General features: G+C 46.8%; 1 protein-coding gene across 1 annotated transcript in view; it reads left to right on the top strand.

The window, feature by feature from the left end:
• Nucleotides 1-18903, top strand: part of nup155 (nucleoporin 155) — a 425601-nt gene that overhangs the window by 223063 nt on the left and 183635 nt on the right. The window contains exon 17 of the mRNA XM_078215282.1: nucleotides 11559-11644. Coding sequence (XP_078071408.1) covers nucleotides 11559-11644 — 86 coding nt within the window. The remainder of the gene's footprint in view (nucleotides 1-11558; nucleotides 11645-18903) is intronic.

The raw sequence follows: 18903 nt of genomic DNA, 5'->3' as shown, positions 1-18903 counted from the left end.
TGGCCACTCTCCAGTCCTCTGGCACCATCCCCGTGGACAGTGAGGACCCAAAGATCAATGCCAAAGGCTCTGCAATCTCATCCCTTGCCTCCCAAAGAATCCTAGGGTATATTTCATCAGGCCCAGGGGACTTATCAACTTTCAGTTTATTCAAAATTGCTAGTACATCTTCCCTCCGAACATCTATTTCCTCCAGCCTATCAGCCTGTGACACCCTCTTTTCCTTAAAAACATGGCCCCTCTCCTTGGTGAACACCGAAGAAAAGTATTCATTCATCACCTCTCCTATCTCTTCTGACTCCATGCACAAATTCCCACTGCCGCCCTTGACCGGCCCCAGCCTTACCCTGGTCATTCTTTTATTCCTCACATCAGAGTAAAAAGCCTTGGGGTTTTCCTTGATCCGAACCGCCAAGGACTTCTCATGCCCCCTCCTAGCTCTCCATAGAACCATAGAAAATTACAGCTCAGAAACAGGCCTTTTGGCCCTTCTTGTCTGTGCCGAACCATTTTATGCCTCGTCCCACTGACGTGCACTTGGACCATATCCCTCCACACCCCTCTCATCCATGAACCCGTCCAAGTTTTTCTTAAATGTTAAAAGTGACCCCGCATTTACCACTTTATCCGGCAGCTCATTCCACACTCCCACCACTCTCTGCGTGAAGAAGCCCCCCCTAATATTCCCTTTAAACTTTTCTCCTTTCACCCTTAACCCATGCCCTCTGGTGTTTTTCTCCCCTAGCCTCAGCGGAAAAAGCCTGCTTGCATTCACTCTATCTATACCCATCAAAATCTTATACACCTCTATCAAATCTCCCCTCAATCTTCTACGCTCCAGGGAATAAAATCCCAACCGATTCAATCTCTCTCTGTAACTCAGCTTCTCAAGTCCCGGCAACATCCTTGTGAACCTTCTCTGCACTCTTTCAATCTTATTTACATCCTTCCTGTAACTAGGTGACCAAAACTGTACACAATACTCCAAATTCGGCCTCACCAATGCCTTATATAACCTTACCATAACACTCCAACTTTTATACTCGATACTCCGATTTATAAAGGCCAATGTACCAAAGGCACTCTTTACGACCCTATCCACCTGTGACGCCACTTTTAGGGAACTCTGTACCTGTATTCCTAGATCCCTCTGTTCAACTGCACTCTTCAGAGTCCTCCCATTTACCCTGTACGTTCTTTTTTGGTTTGTCCTTCCAAAGTGCAATATCTCACACTTGTCTGCATTAAATTCCATTTGCCATTTTTCAGCCCATTTTTCTAGTTGGTCCAAATCCCTCTGCAAGCTTTGAAAACCTTCCTCACTGTCCACTACACCTCCAATCTTTGTATCATCAGCAAACTTGCTGATCCAATTTACCACATTATCATCCAGATCATTGATATAGATGACAAACAACAATGGACCCAACACCGATCCCTGCGGCACACCACTAGTCACGGGCCTCCACTCAGAGAAGCAATCCTCCACAACCACTCTCTGGCTTCTTCCATTGAGCCAGTGTCTTATCCAATTTACTACCTCCCCATGTATACCCAGCGACTGAACCTTCCTAACTAACCTCCCATGAGGGACCTTGTCAAAGGCCTTGCTGAAATCCAGGTAGACAACATCCCCCTTCATCCACTTTCCTGGTAACCTCCTCGAAAAACTCTAATAGATTGGTCAAACATGACCTACCACGCACAAAGCCATGTTGACTCTCCCTAATAAGTCCCTGTCTATCCAAATATTTGTAGATCTTATCCCTTATCACACCTTCCAATAACTTGCCCACCACCGACGTCAAACTTACTGGCCAATAATTTCCCGGATTTCTTTTGGAACCTTTTTTAAACAACGGAACAACATGAGCCACCCTCCAATCATCCGGCACCTCCCCCGTTAATACTGACATTTTAAATATGTCTGCCAGAGCCCCTGCAAGTTCAACACTAGCTTCCCTCAAGGTCCGTGGGAATACTCTGTCCGGTCCTGGGGATTTATCCACTCTGATTTGCCTCAAGACAGCGAGCACCTCCTCCCCTTTCATCTGTAAAGGTTCCATGGCCTCCCTACCAGTTTGCCCTATTTCCGTAGACTCCATGCCCGTTTTCTCAGTAAATACGGATGCAAAAAAACCATTTAGTATCTCCACCATCTCTTTTGGTTCCATACACAGTGTATCACTCTGGTCTTCAAGAGGACCAAATTTATCCCTCACTATCCTTTTGCTCCTAACATACCTATAGAAGCTCTTTGGATTTTCCTTCACTCTGTCTGCCAAAGCAACCTCATGTCTTCTTTTAGCCCTCCTGATTTCCTTCTTAAGTAGCTTCTTGCACTTTTTATACTCCTCGAGCATCTGATGTGTTCCTTGCTGCCTGTACATTTCATACAACTCTCTCTTCCTCTTAATCAGTGTTACAATCTCCCTCGAGAACCAAGGTTCCTTATTCCTATTTACTTTGCCTTTAATCCTGGCAGGAACATACAAACTCTGCACTCTCAAAATTTCTCCTTTGAAGGCCTCCCACTTTCCATTTACATCCTTACCAGAGAACAGCCTGTGCCAATCCACACTTCCCAGATCCCTTCTCATTTCATCAAATTTGGCCTTTTTCCAGTTCAGAACTTCAACCCGAGGACCAGATCTATCCTTATCCACGATCAGGTTGAAACTAATGGCATTATGATCACTGGATCCAAAGTGTTCCCTCACACTCACATCCATCACTCTCCTAAGCCCCTTTTTCAGCTCATTTCTTGCTAACTTGTAACCCTCCATTGAGCCATCTGAACCTTGTTTTCTCAACCTAACATACGCTTCCTCCTTCCTCTTGACAAGACATTCCACCTCTTTTGTGAACCATGGTTCCCTCACTCGGCCATTTCCTCTCTGCCTGGCAGGGACATACCTATCAAGGACACGCAGTATTGGTTCCTTGAAAAAGTTCCACTTATCATTAGTGCCTTTGCCTGACAATTTTTGTTCCCATCCTCTGCTTCCTAATTCCTGCCTGATTGCATCATAATTACCTCTCCCCCAATTGTAAACTATGCCCTGCCGTATGGCCCTCTCCCTCTCCATTGCAATAACAAAAGACACCGAATTGTGGTCACTATCTCCAAAGTGCTCTCCCACAACCAAATCCAACACTTGGCCCGGTTCATTTCCCATTGCCAAATCCAATGTGGCCCCACCTCTTGTCGGCTTATCCATATATTGTGTCAGGAACCCCTCCTGCACACACTGCACAAAAACTGCCCCATCCGAACTGGTTGGGGTGTGGAATGAACTGCCTGCAGTGATAGTGGAGTCAGACACTTTAGGAACATTTAAGCGGTTATTGGATTGGCACATGGAGCACACCAGGATGATAGGGAGTGGGATAGCTTGATCTTGGTTTCAGATAAAGCTCGGCACAACATCGTGGGCCGAAGGGCCTGTTCTGTGCTGTACTGTTCTATGTTCCATGTACAGGCCAGTGAGCCTAACACCTGTGGTGGGTAAGTTGTTGGATGGTATTTTGAGAGACAGAATCTACAGGCATTTAAAAAACAAAGAACAGTACAGCACAGGAAACAGGCCATTCGGCCCTCCAAGCCTGTGCCGCTCATTGGTCCAACTAGACCATTCGTTTGTATCCCTCCATTCCCAGAATGCTCATGAGACTATCCAGGGAAGTCTTAAACGATGCCAGCGTGTCTGCCTCCACCACCCTACTGGGCAGCGCATTCCAGGCCCTCACCACCCTCTGTGTAAAAAACGTCCCTCTGATATCTGAGTTATACTTCGCCCCTCACACCTTGAGCCCGTGACCCCTCGTGATCGTCACTTCCGACCTGGGAAAAAGCTTCCCACTGTTCACCCTATCTATACCCTTCATAATTTTGGATACCTCTATTAGGTCTCCCCTCATTCTCCGTCTTTCCAGGGAGAACAACCCCAGTTTACCCAATCTCTCCTCATACGAAGACCCTCCATACCAGGCAACATCCTGGTAAACCTTCTCTGCACTCTCTCTAACGCCTCCACGTCCTTCTGGTAGTGCGGCGACCAGAACTGGACGTAGTACTCCAAATGTGGCCTAACCGGCGTTCTATACAGCTGCATCATCAGACTCCAGCTTTTTTATACTCTATACCCCGTCCTATAAAGGCAAGCATACCATATGCCTTCTTCACCACCTTCTCCATCTGTGCTGCCACCTTCAAGTATTTGTGGACTTGCACACCTAGGTCCTTCTGTGTTTCTACACTCTTGATGGCTCTGCCGTTTATTGTTTAACTCCCCCGCACATTAGTTCTTCCAAAATGCATCACTTCGCATTTATCCGGATTAAACTCCATCTGCCATTTCTCTGCCCAATTTTCCAGCCTATCTAAATCCTGCTGTATTGTCCGATAATGTTCATCGCTATCCGCAAGTCCAGCAAACTTCGTGTCATCCGCAAACTTGCGGATAACACCAGTTACACCTTCTTCCAAATCATTTATATACATATCAAAAATAGCAGAGGTCCCAGTGCAGAGCCCTGCAGAACACCACTGGTCACAGACCTCCAGCCGGAAAAAGACCCTGTGACTGTTACCCTCTTTTCCCTGTGGCCAAGCCAGTTCTCTACCCATCTCGGCACCTCTCCTTGTATCCCATGAGCCTTAACCTTCTTAACCAACCTGCCATGAGAGACTTTGTGAAATGCCTTACTGAAATCCATATAGACAACATCCACGGCCCTTCCTTCGTCAACTGTTTTTGTCACTTAGAACATAGAACTTAGGAAAACTACAGCACAAACAGGCCCTTCGGCCACAAGTTGTGCCGAACACATCCCTACCTTCTAGACCTACCTATAACCCTCCATCCTATTACACTCCATGTACTCATCCAGGAGTCTCTTAAAAGACCCTATTGAGTTCGCCTCCACCACCACTGACGGCAGCCGATTCCGCTCGCCCACCACCCTCTGTGTGAAAAACGTACCCCTAACATCTCCCCTGTACTTACTCCCCAGCACCCTAAACCTGTGTTCTCTCGTAGCACACATTTCCACCCTGGGAAAAAGCCTCTGAGAGTCCACCCGATCTATGCTTCTCAACATCTTATACACCTCTATTAGGTCTCCTCTCATCCTTCGTCTCTCCAAGGAGAAAAGACCGAGCTCCCTCAGCCTATCCTCATAAGGCATGCCACTCAATCCAGGCAACATCCTTATAAATCTCCTCTGCACCCTTTCAATCTTTTCCAAATCCTTCCTATAGTGAGGCGACCAGAACTGAGCACAGTACTCCAAGTGGGGTTATCGAGGGTCTTCTATAGCTGCATCATTATCCCCGGACTCCTAAACTCAATCCCTCGATTGATAAAGGCCAGCACACCATATGCCTTCTTAACCACCTCCTCCACCTGCGGGGCCGATTTCAGAGTCCTATGGACCCGGACCCCAAGGTCCTTCTGATCCTCTACAATACTAAGAGTCTTTCCCTTAATATTGTACTCCTTCATCCCATTTGACCTACCAAAATGGACCACGACGTATTTATCTGGGTTGAAGTCCATCTGCCACTTGTCTGCCCAGTCTTGCATCCTATCTATGTCCCTCTGTAACTTCTGACATCCCTCCAGACTATCCACAACCCCACCAACCTTCATGTCGTCGGCAAAGTTACTAACCCATCCCTCCACTTCCTCATCCAGGTCATTTATGAAAATGACAAACAGCAAGGGTCCCAGAACACATCCCTGGGGCACACCACTGGTGACCGACCTCCATTTAGAAAAAGACCCATCTATACGCACTCTCTGCCTCCTTTGGGCAAGCCAGTTCTGGATCCACGGGGCAGCAGCCCCTTGGATCCCATGCCCTCTCACTTTTTCTGGAAGTCTTGCATGGGGGACCTTATCGAATACCTTGCTCAAAAAGCACTTCTTCAAAAATCTCCACCAAATTTGTAAGGCACGACCTCCCTCTTACAAAACCATGCTGTCTGTCACTAATGAGATTGTTCCGTTCTAAATGCGCATTCATCCTGTCTCTAAGAATCCTCTCCAACAACTTCCCTACCACGGACGTCAAGCTCACTGGACTATAAGTACCCGGGTTATCCCTGCTACCCTTCTTAAATAACGGTACCACATTCGCTATCTTCCAATCCTCAGGGACCTCACCTGTGTCCAACGAAGAGACGAAGATTTCTGTCAGAGGCCCAGCAATTACATCTCTTGTCTCCCTGAGCAGAGTAGGATAGATCCCATGAGGCCCTGGGGATTTGTCAGTTTTAATGTTACCTAAAAAACCTAACACATCCTCCCTTGTAATGGACATTCTCTCTAACGGGTCAACACCTCCCTTTGAGACACTCCCAGTCAACAAGTCCCTCTTCTTTGAGAATACCGATGCATATATTCATTTAGGATCTCCCCTATTCCCTTGGGTTCCAAGCATGCTTCCCCTCCTTTGTCCCTGAGAGGTCTGACTTTTTCCCTGACAACTCTTTTGTTCCTGACATATGAATAACATGCCCGAGGATTCTCCTTAATCCTGTCTGCCAAGAACATTTCGTGACCTCTTTTTGCCCTTCTAACTCCCCGTTTGAGGTCTTTCCTACTCTCTCTCTGTATTCCTCCAGAGCTGCATCTGTTTTCAGTTGCCTGGACCTAACGTACGCCTCTCTTTTCTTTTTGATCAGATCCTCAATTTCCCTGGTTATCCACGGCTCTCGAATCCTACCTTTCCTATCCTTCCTTTTTACAGGCACATGCCTGTCCTGCAGCCTTATCAACTGTTCCTTAAAAGACTCCCACATGCCAGACATGGACTTACCCTCGAACATCCTCTCCCAATCAACGGCCACCAATTCCTGCCTAATCCGGTTATAGTTAGCCTTCCCCCAATTTAGCACCCTACCCTTAGGACAACACTCGTCCTTGTCCATTACTACCCTAAAGTTAACAGAGTTATGGTCACTATTTGCCACATGTTCCCCTTCCGAAACTTTGTCGACCTGACCGGGCTCATTTCCCAGAACTAGATCCAGTATAGCCCCCTCTCCAGTTGGGCTATCTACATACTGTTCCAAAGAACCTTCCAGTATGCATTTTACAAATTCCTCCCCGTCCAGACCCCCAGCCCTAAGCGATTTCCAGTCTATACCAGGGAAATTGAAGTCTCCCACTACAACAACCCTATTTAATCTGCACATATCCAGAATCTCCTGACATATCCGTTTCTCCACTTCCCGTGGGCTGTAGTATACCCCCAGCATAGTGATTGCACCTTTCCTGTTTCTGAGCTCCACCCACAGCGACTCATTACATGACCCCTCTAAATTGTCCACCCTCTGCACCGCTGTAATATGCTCCCTAACTAATAACGCTACTCCCCCACCTTTTTTAGCCCATCCTCTGTCTCGCCTAAAACACTTATTCCCCGGAATATTCAGCTGCCAGTCCTGTCCTTTTAACCATGTCTCTGTTACCGCAACCACATCCAAATTCCTCGTAAGCATTAAGGCCCTAAGTTCGTCTGTTTTACCCGTTACACTCCTCGCATTGAAGCAGATGCACTCCAGAGCTCCAGGCCCATTCAGGTCATCCTGCTCCAGAATGCTCCTCTTCTTACCTAGCCTTGCCCTGGCCCCCAGCTCGACTCCAGCCTCAGTACTTACTGACCTACTGTTTTGATCCCCACCCCCCTGCCACACCAGTTTAAATCCTGCCGAAACACTCTTGCAAAACTCCCAGCCAGGATATTTGTGCCCTTCCAGTTAAGGTGTAACCCATCCTTTCCGTACAGGTGCCATCCTCTCTTGAAGACTTCCCAATGATCTATGAATTTGAAACCCTCCCTCTTGCACCAGTACTTTAGCCACGTGTTCAATTGTAGAATCTCCCTGTTCCTGGCCTCACTAGCACTAGGCACCGGGAGCAGTCCAGAGATTGCTACCCTAGAGGCCTTATTTTTTTAGCCTCGCACCCATCTCCCTGAATTGCTCTCGTATGACCCCCCTGCTCTTTCTACCTACGTCATTTTCACCAACGTGTACAATTACATCTGTTTGATTACCTTCCCTTTTTAATGTGCTTCCTACCCTCTCGGAGACATCCAGTACCCCGGCCCCAGGGAGGCAGACTACTATCCTGGAGTTTCGTTCGCGCCCGCAGAACCGCCTGTCCGTGCCTCTAACCATCGCAACCCCCCACAACTATTTCTCTCCTAATCCCCTTCTTTCCCTTCTGGGCCTCTGAGCCTGTCTCTGTGCAGGCGATCTGGTCCTCGTGGCTTACCCCTGGAGGGTCATCCCCCTCCACAGAATCCAAAACAGTATACCTATTTTGGAGGGCAACCACAGGGGATCCCTCCACTGACTGCTCACTCCCTTCCCCTCTCCCATCTGTTGCCCAGCCCTTACTATTATGGGAGACTGCCACTGGGGTACTTTCTGGTACATCACCCTTCTGAATTTTACCCTTCCTAACTGTGACCCACTTGTCTTCCTTCTGAGGCCCCGGTGTGACTACCTGCTTATAACTTCTATCTATTATTTTCTCATTTTCCCTGACTAAACTGAGGTCCTCGAGCCGCAGCTCCAGCTGCCTTACACGGTCCCTCAGAAGTTGCAGTTCCATGCATCTGGCACAGATATGGACCTCCGGGAGGCAAGTCGTCTCCAGGAACTCCCACATCCCACAAACTGGCCTCTCACTCATACCTGCCATTTCCTTTATAGTTTTAGAGACGCAAGGACTGATTAGGGACAGCCAGCATGGCTTTATGAGTGGAAAATCATGTCTCTCAAATTTGATTGCATTTTTTGAAGGGGTAGATGAGGGCAGTGCAGTTGATGTTCTCTACATGGATTTTAGCAAGGCCTTTGACAAGGTACCACATGGTAGGTTGTTGCACAAGGTTAAATCTGACGGGATCTAGGGTGAGGTCGCTAAATGGATACAAAATTAGCTTGATGGCAGAAGCCAGAGGGTGGTTGTAGAGGGTTATTTTTCAAACTGGAGACCTGTGACCAGCGGTGTGCCTCAGGGATCAGTGCTGGGTCCACTGTTATTTGTCATTTAAATTAATGATTTGGGTGAGAATTTCGGAGGCATAGTTAGTAAGTTTGCAGATGACACCAAGATTGGTGGCATAGTGGACAGTGAAGAAGGTTATCTCGGATTGCAATGGGATCTTGATCAATTGGGCCAGTGGGCTGACGAATGGCAAATGGAGCTTAATTTAGATAAATGTGAAGTGATTCATTTTGGTCCATAGAACTAGGGCAGCACTCACTCAGTTAATGGTAGGGCGTTGGGGAGAGTTACAGGACCAAGAGATCTCGCGGTACACGTTCATAGCTCCTTGAAAATGGAGTCACAGGTGGACAGATTGGTGAAGAAGGCATTCGGCATGCTTGCTTTCTTGGTCCGAACATTGAATAGAGGAGTTGGGGCGTCTTGTTGAAGTTGTACAAGACATTTTTAAGGCCACATTTGGAATACTGTGTACAGTTCTGGTCACCCTATTATTGAAAGGATATTATTAAACTAGAAAGAGTGCAGAAAAGATTTACTGGGATGCTACCAGGATTTGATGGTTTGAGGTATCAGGAGAAGCTGGATCAACCGGCACTTTTTTCTCTGGAGCGTAGGAGACTGAGGGGTGATCTTATAGAGGTCTATAAAGTAATGAGGGGCACAGATCAGCTAGACAGTCAATATCTTTTCCCAAAGGTAGGGGAATCTAAAACTAGAGGGTATTGGTTTCAGGTAAGAGGGGAGAGATATAAAAAGGGTCCACGGGGCAATTTGTTCACGCAGAGGGCGGTGAGTGTCTGGAACAAGCTGCCAGAGGTAGTACTAGAGGCGGGTACAATTTTGTCTTTTTAAAAAGCGTTTCGACAGTTACATCGGTAAGATGGGTATAGAGGGATATGGGCCAAATCCGTGCAATTGGGACTAACTTTGGGGTTTTTAAAAAAAGGGCGGCATGGACAAGTTGGGCCGAAGGGCCTGTTTCCATGCTGTAAACCTCTATGACTGTATAATTCTGCCTTATCACCCTCCCCCTTCAGAATGCCCTGCAGCCATTCAGTGACATCCTGGACCCTCGCACCAGGGAGGCAAGATACCATCCTGGAGTCATGTTGCTGGCCACAGTAGCGTCTATCTGTGCCCCTGACTATAGAACCCCTTATTACTATTGCCTGCCTCTCTTCCCCCACCCCCCCTTCCTGTACAGATAGGCTGCTGGTAGTGCCAGAAGCTTGTCTCTGCCTGCAATCCCTGGAGGAACCAGCGCCCTCATCAGCCTCCCAAATGGAATATCGATTTGTGAGCAAGACCCCAGGGGACTCCTGAATGACCTGCCTACATCTCTTGGACTGCCTGGTGGTCACCCATTTCCTTCCTTCCTCAAGTCCTTTCAGCTGCGGTGTGACCACCTCCCTAAATGTGCTATCCACAATGCTCTCAGACCCGCGGATGCTCCACAGTGTCTCCAGCTGCCGTTCCAGCTCCGAAACTCATGCTTCCAGGAGCTGTAGCTGGACACACTTCCTGCACACATGCAAGGCCCCGGGCACTGGAAATGTGCCTGGGCTCCCACATGGAGGAAGAAGAGCAGACCACAGCTTTGAGCTCTCCTGCCTTGACTAAACCCTTGAAATTTAAAAACTTTATCAGACTTTTTAAATAAGAAATATATCAAGTAATTCCCTGCCCTTGCTTAAATAATGTCTTACAAATTAGTATGTATTTTCACAGATCCCATCTCCCCCAAAACTAGTCCCAATGTCCCAGAAATCTGAAACCCTCCCCCTCACACCATCTTTTCAGCCACGCACTCATCCTATTTATTAGCTGACTAGCACATGGCACTGATTGTAATCCCGAGGTCACTACCTTTGAGGTCCTACTTTTCCACTTGCTTCCTAACTCCCTATATTCTGCTTTCATCCCTTTTTTACCTTTGTCGTTTGTACCAATGTGTGCCATGACAACTGGCTCAATTGTTGTCTAACTTCTCGTGATGGCAAGTCGGAGTTGGGTGAGTTTAGATTAACTTGTATTTGGTGTTTTCTGTGACCAAATAGAATCCTACAGTGCAGAAGGAGGCCATTCGGCCGATCGGGTCTGCACTGACCACATTCCCAGCCAGGCCCTATCCCCGTAACCCCACATATTTACCCTCTAATCCCTCTAATCTATGCATCCCGGGACACATGGGCAATTTAGCATGGCCAATGCAGCTAACCCGCACATCTTTGGAGTGTGGGAGGAAACTGGAGCACCTGGACAGAACCCATGAAGACACGGGGAGAAGGTGCAAACTCCACACAGACAGTGACCTGAGCCGGGAATCAAACCCAGGTCCCTGGAGCTTTGAGGCAGCAGTGCTTGCCACTGTACCGCCCACAAATAGGTGGTGACACTCTGTGTAGGCCAATGGGGAATGTGCTGTGTGCCACACAAGGAGATTAGAGATTTTGAGGAGGGAGTGTTTGTGGACCAGGGTTTGCTCAGACTCTGTTGGTCATGTATTGAATGGCCCTTCTCTTTCAGGTATGGTGGAGAAGCACAGATGCGGTTTCCTGCAGCCATTCAGCAGCCAATAAATGTGGGGCCCACCTTCAGCACCCCACACCCAGGTTAGTGTTGGCTCTTCTCTTTGCCAGAAGGACATTGGGCCCTATTATTTCTGCTACTGTGCTTGTAAACAGGGTCCATAAGATGTGGAATTTTTATGAACTTGTAATTTGGATTTTATGTTGCAATGGAGAGAGTGAATGCAGGCTGCTGTTGAGTCTTTCATTCTCTTGTATTCTTTCACGGGATTCGGGCGTGACGGATGGGCTAACATTTATTGCCCACCCCTCATTGGTCCATCTAAAAGATGCACTGTAGCAACTCAGCAAGCTTTCTTCAAGTGTTTTCTCAGCTGTATTGAGAAGGACAAGGGCAACAGGCACATGGGAACACCATCACCGTGCCACACACCATCCTGACTTGGAACTATAATGCTCTTTCTTCACTCTCGCTAGATCAAAATCATAGTGACCACAATTCGGTGTCTTTTGTAATTGCAATGGAGAGGGATAGGGCCGTACGGCAGGGCAAGGTTTACAATTGGGGGAGAGGTAATTATGATGCGATTAGGCAAGAATTAGGGGGCATAAGTTGGGAACAGAAACTGTCAGGGAAAGGCACTAATGAAAAGTGGAACTTTTTCAAGGGTGTCCTTGATAGATATGTCCCTGTCAGGCAGGGAGGAAATGGCCGAGTGAGGGAACCATGGTTCACGAAAGAGGTGGAATGTCTTGTGAAAAGGAAGAGGGAAGCTTATGTAGGGATGAGGAAACAAGGTTCAGATGGCTCGATTGAGGGTTACAAGTTGGCAAGGAACGAGCTGAAAAAGGGGCTCAGGAGAGCAAGGAGGGGACATGAGAAGTCCTTGGCGGGTCGGATCAAGGAAAACCCCAAGGCTTATTACTCTTATGTGAGGAATAAAAGAATGACCAGGGTGAGGTTAGGGCCGGTCAAGGACAGTAGTGGGAACTTGTGTATGGAGTCAGTAGAGATAGGCGAGGTGATGAATGAATACTTTTCTTCAGTGTTCACCAAGGAGAGGGGTCATGTTTTTGAGGAAGAGAAGGTGTTACAGGCGAATAGGCTGGAGGAAATAAATGTTCGGAGGGAGGATGTACTGACGGTTTTGAATAAACTGAAGGTCGATAAGTCCCCTGGGCCTGATGAAATATATCCTAGGATTCTTTGGGAGGCAAGGGATGAGATTGCAGAGCCTTTTTTGTTTGCCAAATAGTTTGCCGAATATTAGAGATCGAGAGTTGGTGGGAGGGGAGGTCCTTAATACAAGTACTGTTACTAAGGAGGTGGTGCTTGGTAGACTAATAGGACTGAAGGTAGACAAGTCCCCGGGCCCGGATGGAATGCATCCCAGGGTACTGAAAGAAATGGCTGAGGTAATAGCAGATGCGTTAGTAGTAATTTATCAAAATTCGCTGGACTCTGGGGTAGTGCCGGCTGACTGGAAAACAGCTACTGTTACGCCGCTGTTTAAAAAAGGAAGTAGACAAAAGGCGGGTAACTACAGGCCGGTTAGCTTAACGTCCGTAGTTGGGAAGATGCTTGAGTCCATTATTAAAGAGGAAATAACAGAGCACCTGAATAAGAATGGTTCGATCGAGCAGACGCAGCATGGATTCATGAAGGGAAAGTCGTGTTTGACGAATCTACTGGACTTTTATGAAGATGTCACTAGTGCGGTTGACAGAGGGGAACCGGTGGATGTGGTGTTTTTAGATTTTCGGAAGGCGTTCGATAAGGTGCCTCACAAAAGGTTGCTGCAGAAGATTGGGGTACACGGAGTAAGGGGTAAGGTGTTGGTGTGGATTGGGGATTGGCTATCTAACAGGAAGCAGAGAGTTGGGATAAATGGGTGCTTTTCTGGTTGGCAGTTGGTGACCAGTGGCGTGCCGCAGAGATCGGTGCTGGGGCCTCAATTGTTTACCATTTACATAGATGATCTGGAGGAGGGGACTGAATGTAGGGTATTCAAGTTTGCTGATGACACGAAGGTGAGTGGGAAAGCGAATTGCGTGGAGGACGCGGAAAGTCTGCATTGAGATTTGGATAGGCTGAGCGAGTGGGCGAGGATCTGGCAGATGGAATATAACGTTAGCAAATGTGAGGTTATCCACTTTGGAAGAAATAATAGTAAATTGGAATATTATTTAAATGGAGAAAAATTACATCGTGCGACTGTGCAGAGGGACCTGGGGGTCCTTGTGCACGAATCGCAAAAACTCAGTCTGCAGGTGCAGCAGGTGATCAAGAAGGCGAATGGAATGTTGGCCTTTATCGCGAGGGGGATAGAATATAAAAGCAGGGAGGTCTTGCCGCAACTGTACAGGGCACTGGTGAGGCCGCAACTGGAGTACTGTGTGCAGTTTTGGTCCCCTTATTTGCGAAAGGATATATTGGCCTTGGAGGGAGTGCAGAGAAGGTTCACCAGGTTGATACCGGAGATGAGGGGTGTAGCTTATGAGGAGAGATTAAACAGATTGGGTCTGTACTCGTTGGAGTTTAGAAGGCTGAGGGGTGATCTTATAGAGACGTATAAGATAATGAAGGGGCTGGATAGGGTAGAGGTGGAGAGATTCTTTCCACTTAGAAGGGAAACCAGCCTCAAAATAAGGGGGGGCCGGTTCAGAACAGATTTGAGGGGGAACTTCTTCTCTCAGAGGGTAGTGAATCTCTGGAATTCTCTGCCCATTGAAGTGGTGGAGGCTTCCTCGTTGAATATGTTTAAATCACGGGTAGGTAGTTTTCTGATCGATAAGGGAATTAGGGGTTATGGGGAGCAGACGGGTAAGTGGAACTGATTCGCTTCAGATCAGCCATGATCTTGTTGAATGGCGGGGCAGGCTCGAAGGGCCAGATGGCCTACTCCTGCTCCTATTTCTTATGTTCTTATGTTATTATTTTACAGCTAGCCAATTCCTGATCCAAACCACTAAATCACCCTCAATCCCATGTGTCCGTATTTTCTGTAAAAGCTTACCATGGGGAACCTTGTCAAACGCTTTGCTGAAATTCATATACACCACATCAACCGCTTTACCCTCATCCACCTCTTGGGTCACCTTCTCAAAGAACTCAATAAGGTTTGTGACGCACGACCTACCCTTCAGAAAACCGTGCTGACTATCCCTAATCAAATTATTCCTTTCTAGGTAATTATAAATCCTATCTCTTATAATCCTTTCCAATACTTTTCCCACAACAGAAGTAAGGCTCACTGGTCTATAATTACCAGGGTTGTCCCTACTCCCTTTCTTGAACAAGGGGACAACATTTGCTATCCTCCAGTCTTCTGGCACTGTTCCTGTAGACAATGACGACCCAAAGATCAAAGCCAAAGGCTCTGCAATCTCCTCTCTAGCCTCCCAGAGAATCCTAGGATAAATCCCATCCGGCCTAGGGGACTTATCTGTTTTTACCCTTTCCAGAATTGCTAACACCTCCTCCTTATGAACATCAATCCCATCCAGTCCAACAGCCTGCATCTCAGTACTCCCCTCAACAACACTGTCCCTCTCCAGTGTGAATACCAACGAAAAATATTCATTTAGTGCCTCTCCTATCTCTTCAGACTCCACGCACAACTTCCCACTCCTGTCCTTGACTGGTCCTAATCTTACCCTAGTCATTCTTTTACTCCTGACATACCGATAGAAAGCTTTAGGGTTTTCCTTGATCCTACCTGCCTAAGACTTCTCATGTCCCCTCCTGGCTCTTTTTAACTCTTTCTTTAGGTCCTTCCTGGCTAACTTGTAACTCTCAAGCGCCCTAACTGAGCCTTCACGTCTCATCTTAACATAAGTCTCCTTCTTCCTCTTCACAAGAGATTCAACCTCCTTAGTAAACCACGGTTCCCCCACACGTCTGCTTCCTCCCTGCCTGACAGGTACATATTTATCAAGGACGTGTAGTAGCTGTTCCTTGAACAAGCTCCACATTACAATTGTGCCCATTCCCTGCAGTTTCCTTCCCCAACCTATGCCAGCTAAATCTCGCCTAATTGCATCATAATTTCCTTTCCCCCAGCTATAACTCTTGCCCTTTGGTATATACCTATCCTTTTCCATTGCTAAAGTAAACGTAATCGAATTGTGGTCACTGTCACCAAAGTGCTCACCTACCTCCAAATCTAACACCTGGCCTGGTTCATTACCCAGTACCAAATCCAATGTGGCCTCGCCTCTTGTTGGTCTATCTACATACTGCGTCAGGAAGCCTTCCTGCACACACTGGACAAAAACCGACCCCTCTAAAGTACTCGAACTATAGCTTTTCCAGTCAATATTTGTAAAGTTAAAGTCTCCCAGTACAACTACCCTGTTACTTTCGTTCCTATCCAGAATCATCTTTGCAATCTTTTCCTCTACATCTCTGGAACTTTTTGGAGGTCTATAAAAAACTCCCAACAGGGTGACCTCTGAAAAATCATGGCTTATCTGATTATGGCCTTAATTACACTTTTCTGCTTGCCTCTCATAGCTCTTCCTTGTGGATCAGGAACCTGTCTAACTCAGTCTTAAATATTTGCAATGACTCAGCCTCCATTGCTCTCTGTGGAAGAGAATTCCAAAGGTGCATGACCCGCTGAGAGAAGAAATTCCTCCTCATCCCCATAGTAAATGGCAAATTTCTTTTAAGATGTGCCGCCTGGTTCTAGATTGCTATTAAGAGGAAACATCCTCTCAGCATCTGTCCTGTCAAACACCCTCAGAATCTTGTATGTTTCAATAAATGACCTCTTTCCTAAACTCCAATGGGTATAAGCCCAATCTGCCTATTAAGGTCATCTATGTGCGGATCCACAAGAGATGGGTGAGATCCGAAATGAATATTTCTCATCAGTATTTATTGTTGAGTAAAGCATGGATGTTAGGGAACTTGGGGAAATAAATAGTGATGTCTTGAGGAGTGTACATATTACAGAGAAGGAGGTGCTGCACGTCTTGAAGCGCATCAAAGTAGATAAATCCCCGGGACCTGATGAAGTGTATCCCAGAACATTGTGGGAGGCTAGGGAGGAAATTGCGAGTCCCCTAGCCGAGATATTTGAATCATCAATAGTCACAGGTGAGGTGCTTGAAGATTGGAGAGTGGCAAATGTTGTGTCTTTGTTTTAGAAGGGATGCAGGGAAAAGCCTGGGAACTACAGACCAGTGAGCCTCACATCCGTCGTGGGTCAGTTTTTAGAAGGTATTCTGAGAGATAGGATCTACAGGCATTTAAAGAGGCAAGGACAGATTAGGGACTGTCAGCATGGCTTTGTGAGTGGAAAATCATATCTCACAAATTTGATTGAGGTTTTTGAAGGGGTAACCAAGAAGGTAGATGAGGGCAGTGCAGTTGATGTTGTTTACAAGGACTTTACAAGGCTTTTGACAAGGTACCACATGGTGGATTGTTGCATAAGGTTAAGTCTCACAGGATCCATGGTGAGGTCGCCAAATGGATACAAAATTAGCTTGATGACAGAAGACAGAGGGGGGTCGTAGAGGGTTGTTTTTCAAACTGGAGACCTGTGACCAGCGGTGTGCCTCAGGGATTGGTGCTGGGTCCGCTGTTATTTATCATTTATATTAATGATTTGGATGAGAGTTTAGTAGGCATGGTTAGTAAGTTTGCAGATGACACCAAGATTGGTGGCATAGTGGACAGTGACAAAGGTTATCCTGGATTCCAACGGGTTCTTGATCAATTGGGCCAGTGGGCTGACGAATGGCAGATGGAGTTTAATTCAGATAAATGCGAGGTGATTCATTTTGGTCGATCGAACCAGGCAGGACTTAGTCAGTTCAGGGTAGGGCATTGGGGAGAATTATAGAACCAAGACATCGAGGGGTACAGGTTCAGAGCTCCTTGAAAGTGGAGTCACAGATGGATAGAGTGATGAAGAAGGCATTCGGCATGCTTGGTTTCATTGGTCAGAACATTGAATACAGGAGTTGGGACGTCTAGTTGAAGTTGTACAAGACATTGGTAAGGCCACACTTGGAATACTGTGTACAGTTCTGGTCACCCTATTATAGAAAGAATATCATTAAACTAGAAAGAGCACAGAAAAGATTTACTTGGATGGTACCGGGACTTGAAGGTTTGAGTTATAAGGAGAAGCTGGATAGACTGGGACTTTTTTCTCTGAAGTGGAGGGGAATTAGGGGTGACCTTATAGAAGTCTATAAAATAATGAGTGGCATTGATCAGTTAGATCGTCAATATCTTTTCCCAAAGGTAGGGGAGTCTAAAAACTAGGGGGCATAGGTTTAAGGGGAGAGATACAAAAGGATCCAGAGGAGCAATTTTTTCACACACAGGGTAGTGAGTGTCTGGAACAAGCTGCCAGAGGTAGTAATAGAGGTGGGTACAATTTTGTCCTTTAAAAAGCGTTTAGACAGTTACATGGGTAAGATGGGTATAGAAGGATATGGGCCAAATGTGGGCAATTGGGACTAGCTTAGGGGTTAAAAAAGGGGTAGCATGGACAAGTTGGGCTGAAGTGACTGTTTCCGTGCTTTAAATCTCTATGACTCTGCCCAATGTTTCCTCAGAAGATAACCCCTTCCATCCCAGGAATCAACCAACTGAACTTTGATTTGATTTATTATTTGATTTGATTTATGATTGTCACCTGTATTAGTATACAGTGAAAAGTATTGTTTCTTGCGCGCTATACAGACAAAGCATACCATTCATAGAAGGAAAGGAGAGAGTGCACAATGTAGTGTTACAGTCATAGTTCGGGTGCAGGGAAAGATCAACTTAATGCAAGGTAGGATCATTCAAAAGTCTGATGGCAGCAGGGAAGAAGCTGTTCTTGAGTCGGTTGGTACATGTCCTCAGACTTTTTCCCGACGGAAGAAAGTAGAAGAGAAAATGTCCAGGGTGCAAGGAGTCCTTGATTATGCTGGCTACTTTTCCGAGGCAGCGGGAAGTGGAGACAGAGTCAGTGGATGAGATGCTGGTTTGGTGATAGACTGGGCTTCATTCATGACTGTCTTGTGGTCTTGGACAGAACAGGAGCCATATCAAGCTGCGACACATTGTGTGTATCCCTCCTTAAGGAACGAGACCAGAATTGTATACAGAAGAGAAGGTGTTACAGGCTAAAAGGCTGGAGGAAATAGATGTTCGGAGGGAGGATGTATTGGCAGTTTTGAATAAACTGAAGGTCGATAAGTCCCCTGGGCCTGATGAAATGTATCCTAGGATTCTTTGGGAGGCGAGGGATGAGATTGCAGAGCCTTTGGCTTTGATCTTTGGGTCCTTGCTGTCCACGGGGATGGTGCCGGAGGACTGGAGAGTGGCAAATGTT

Source organism: Mustelus asterias, chromosome 6 (assembly GCF_964213995.1).
Source record: "Mustelus asterias chromosome 6, sMusAst1.hap1.1, whole genome shotgun sequence".
In the NCBI taxonomy this organism is placed as follows: Eukaryota; Metazoa; Chordata; class Chondrichthyes; order Carcharhiniformes; family Triakidae; genus Mustelus; species Mustelus asterias.
Note: the sequence above shows the minus strand (reverse complement) of the source record. Positions and strands in the feature narration are given on the sequence as shown.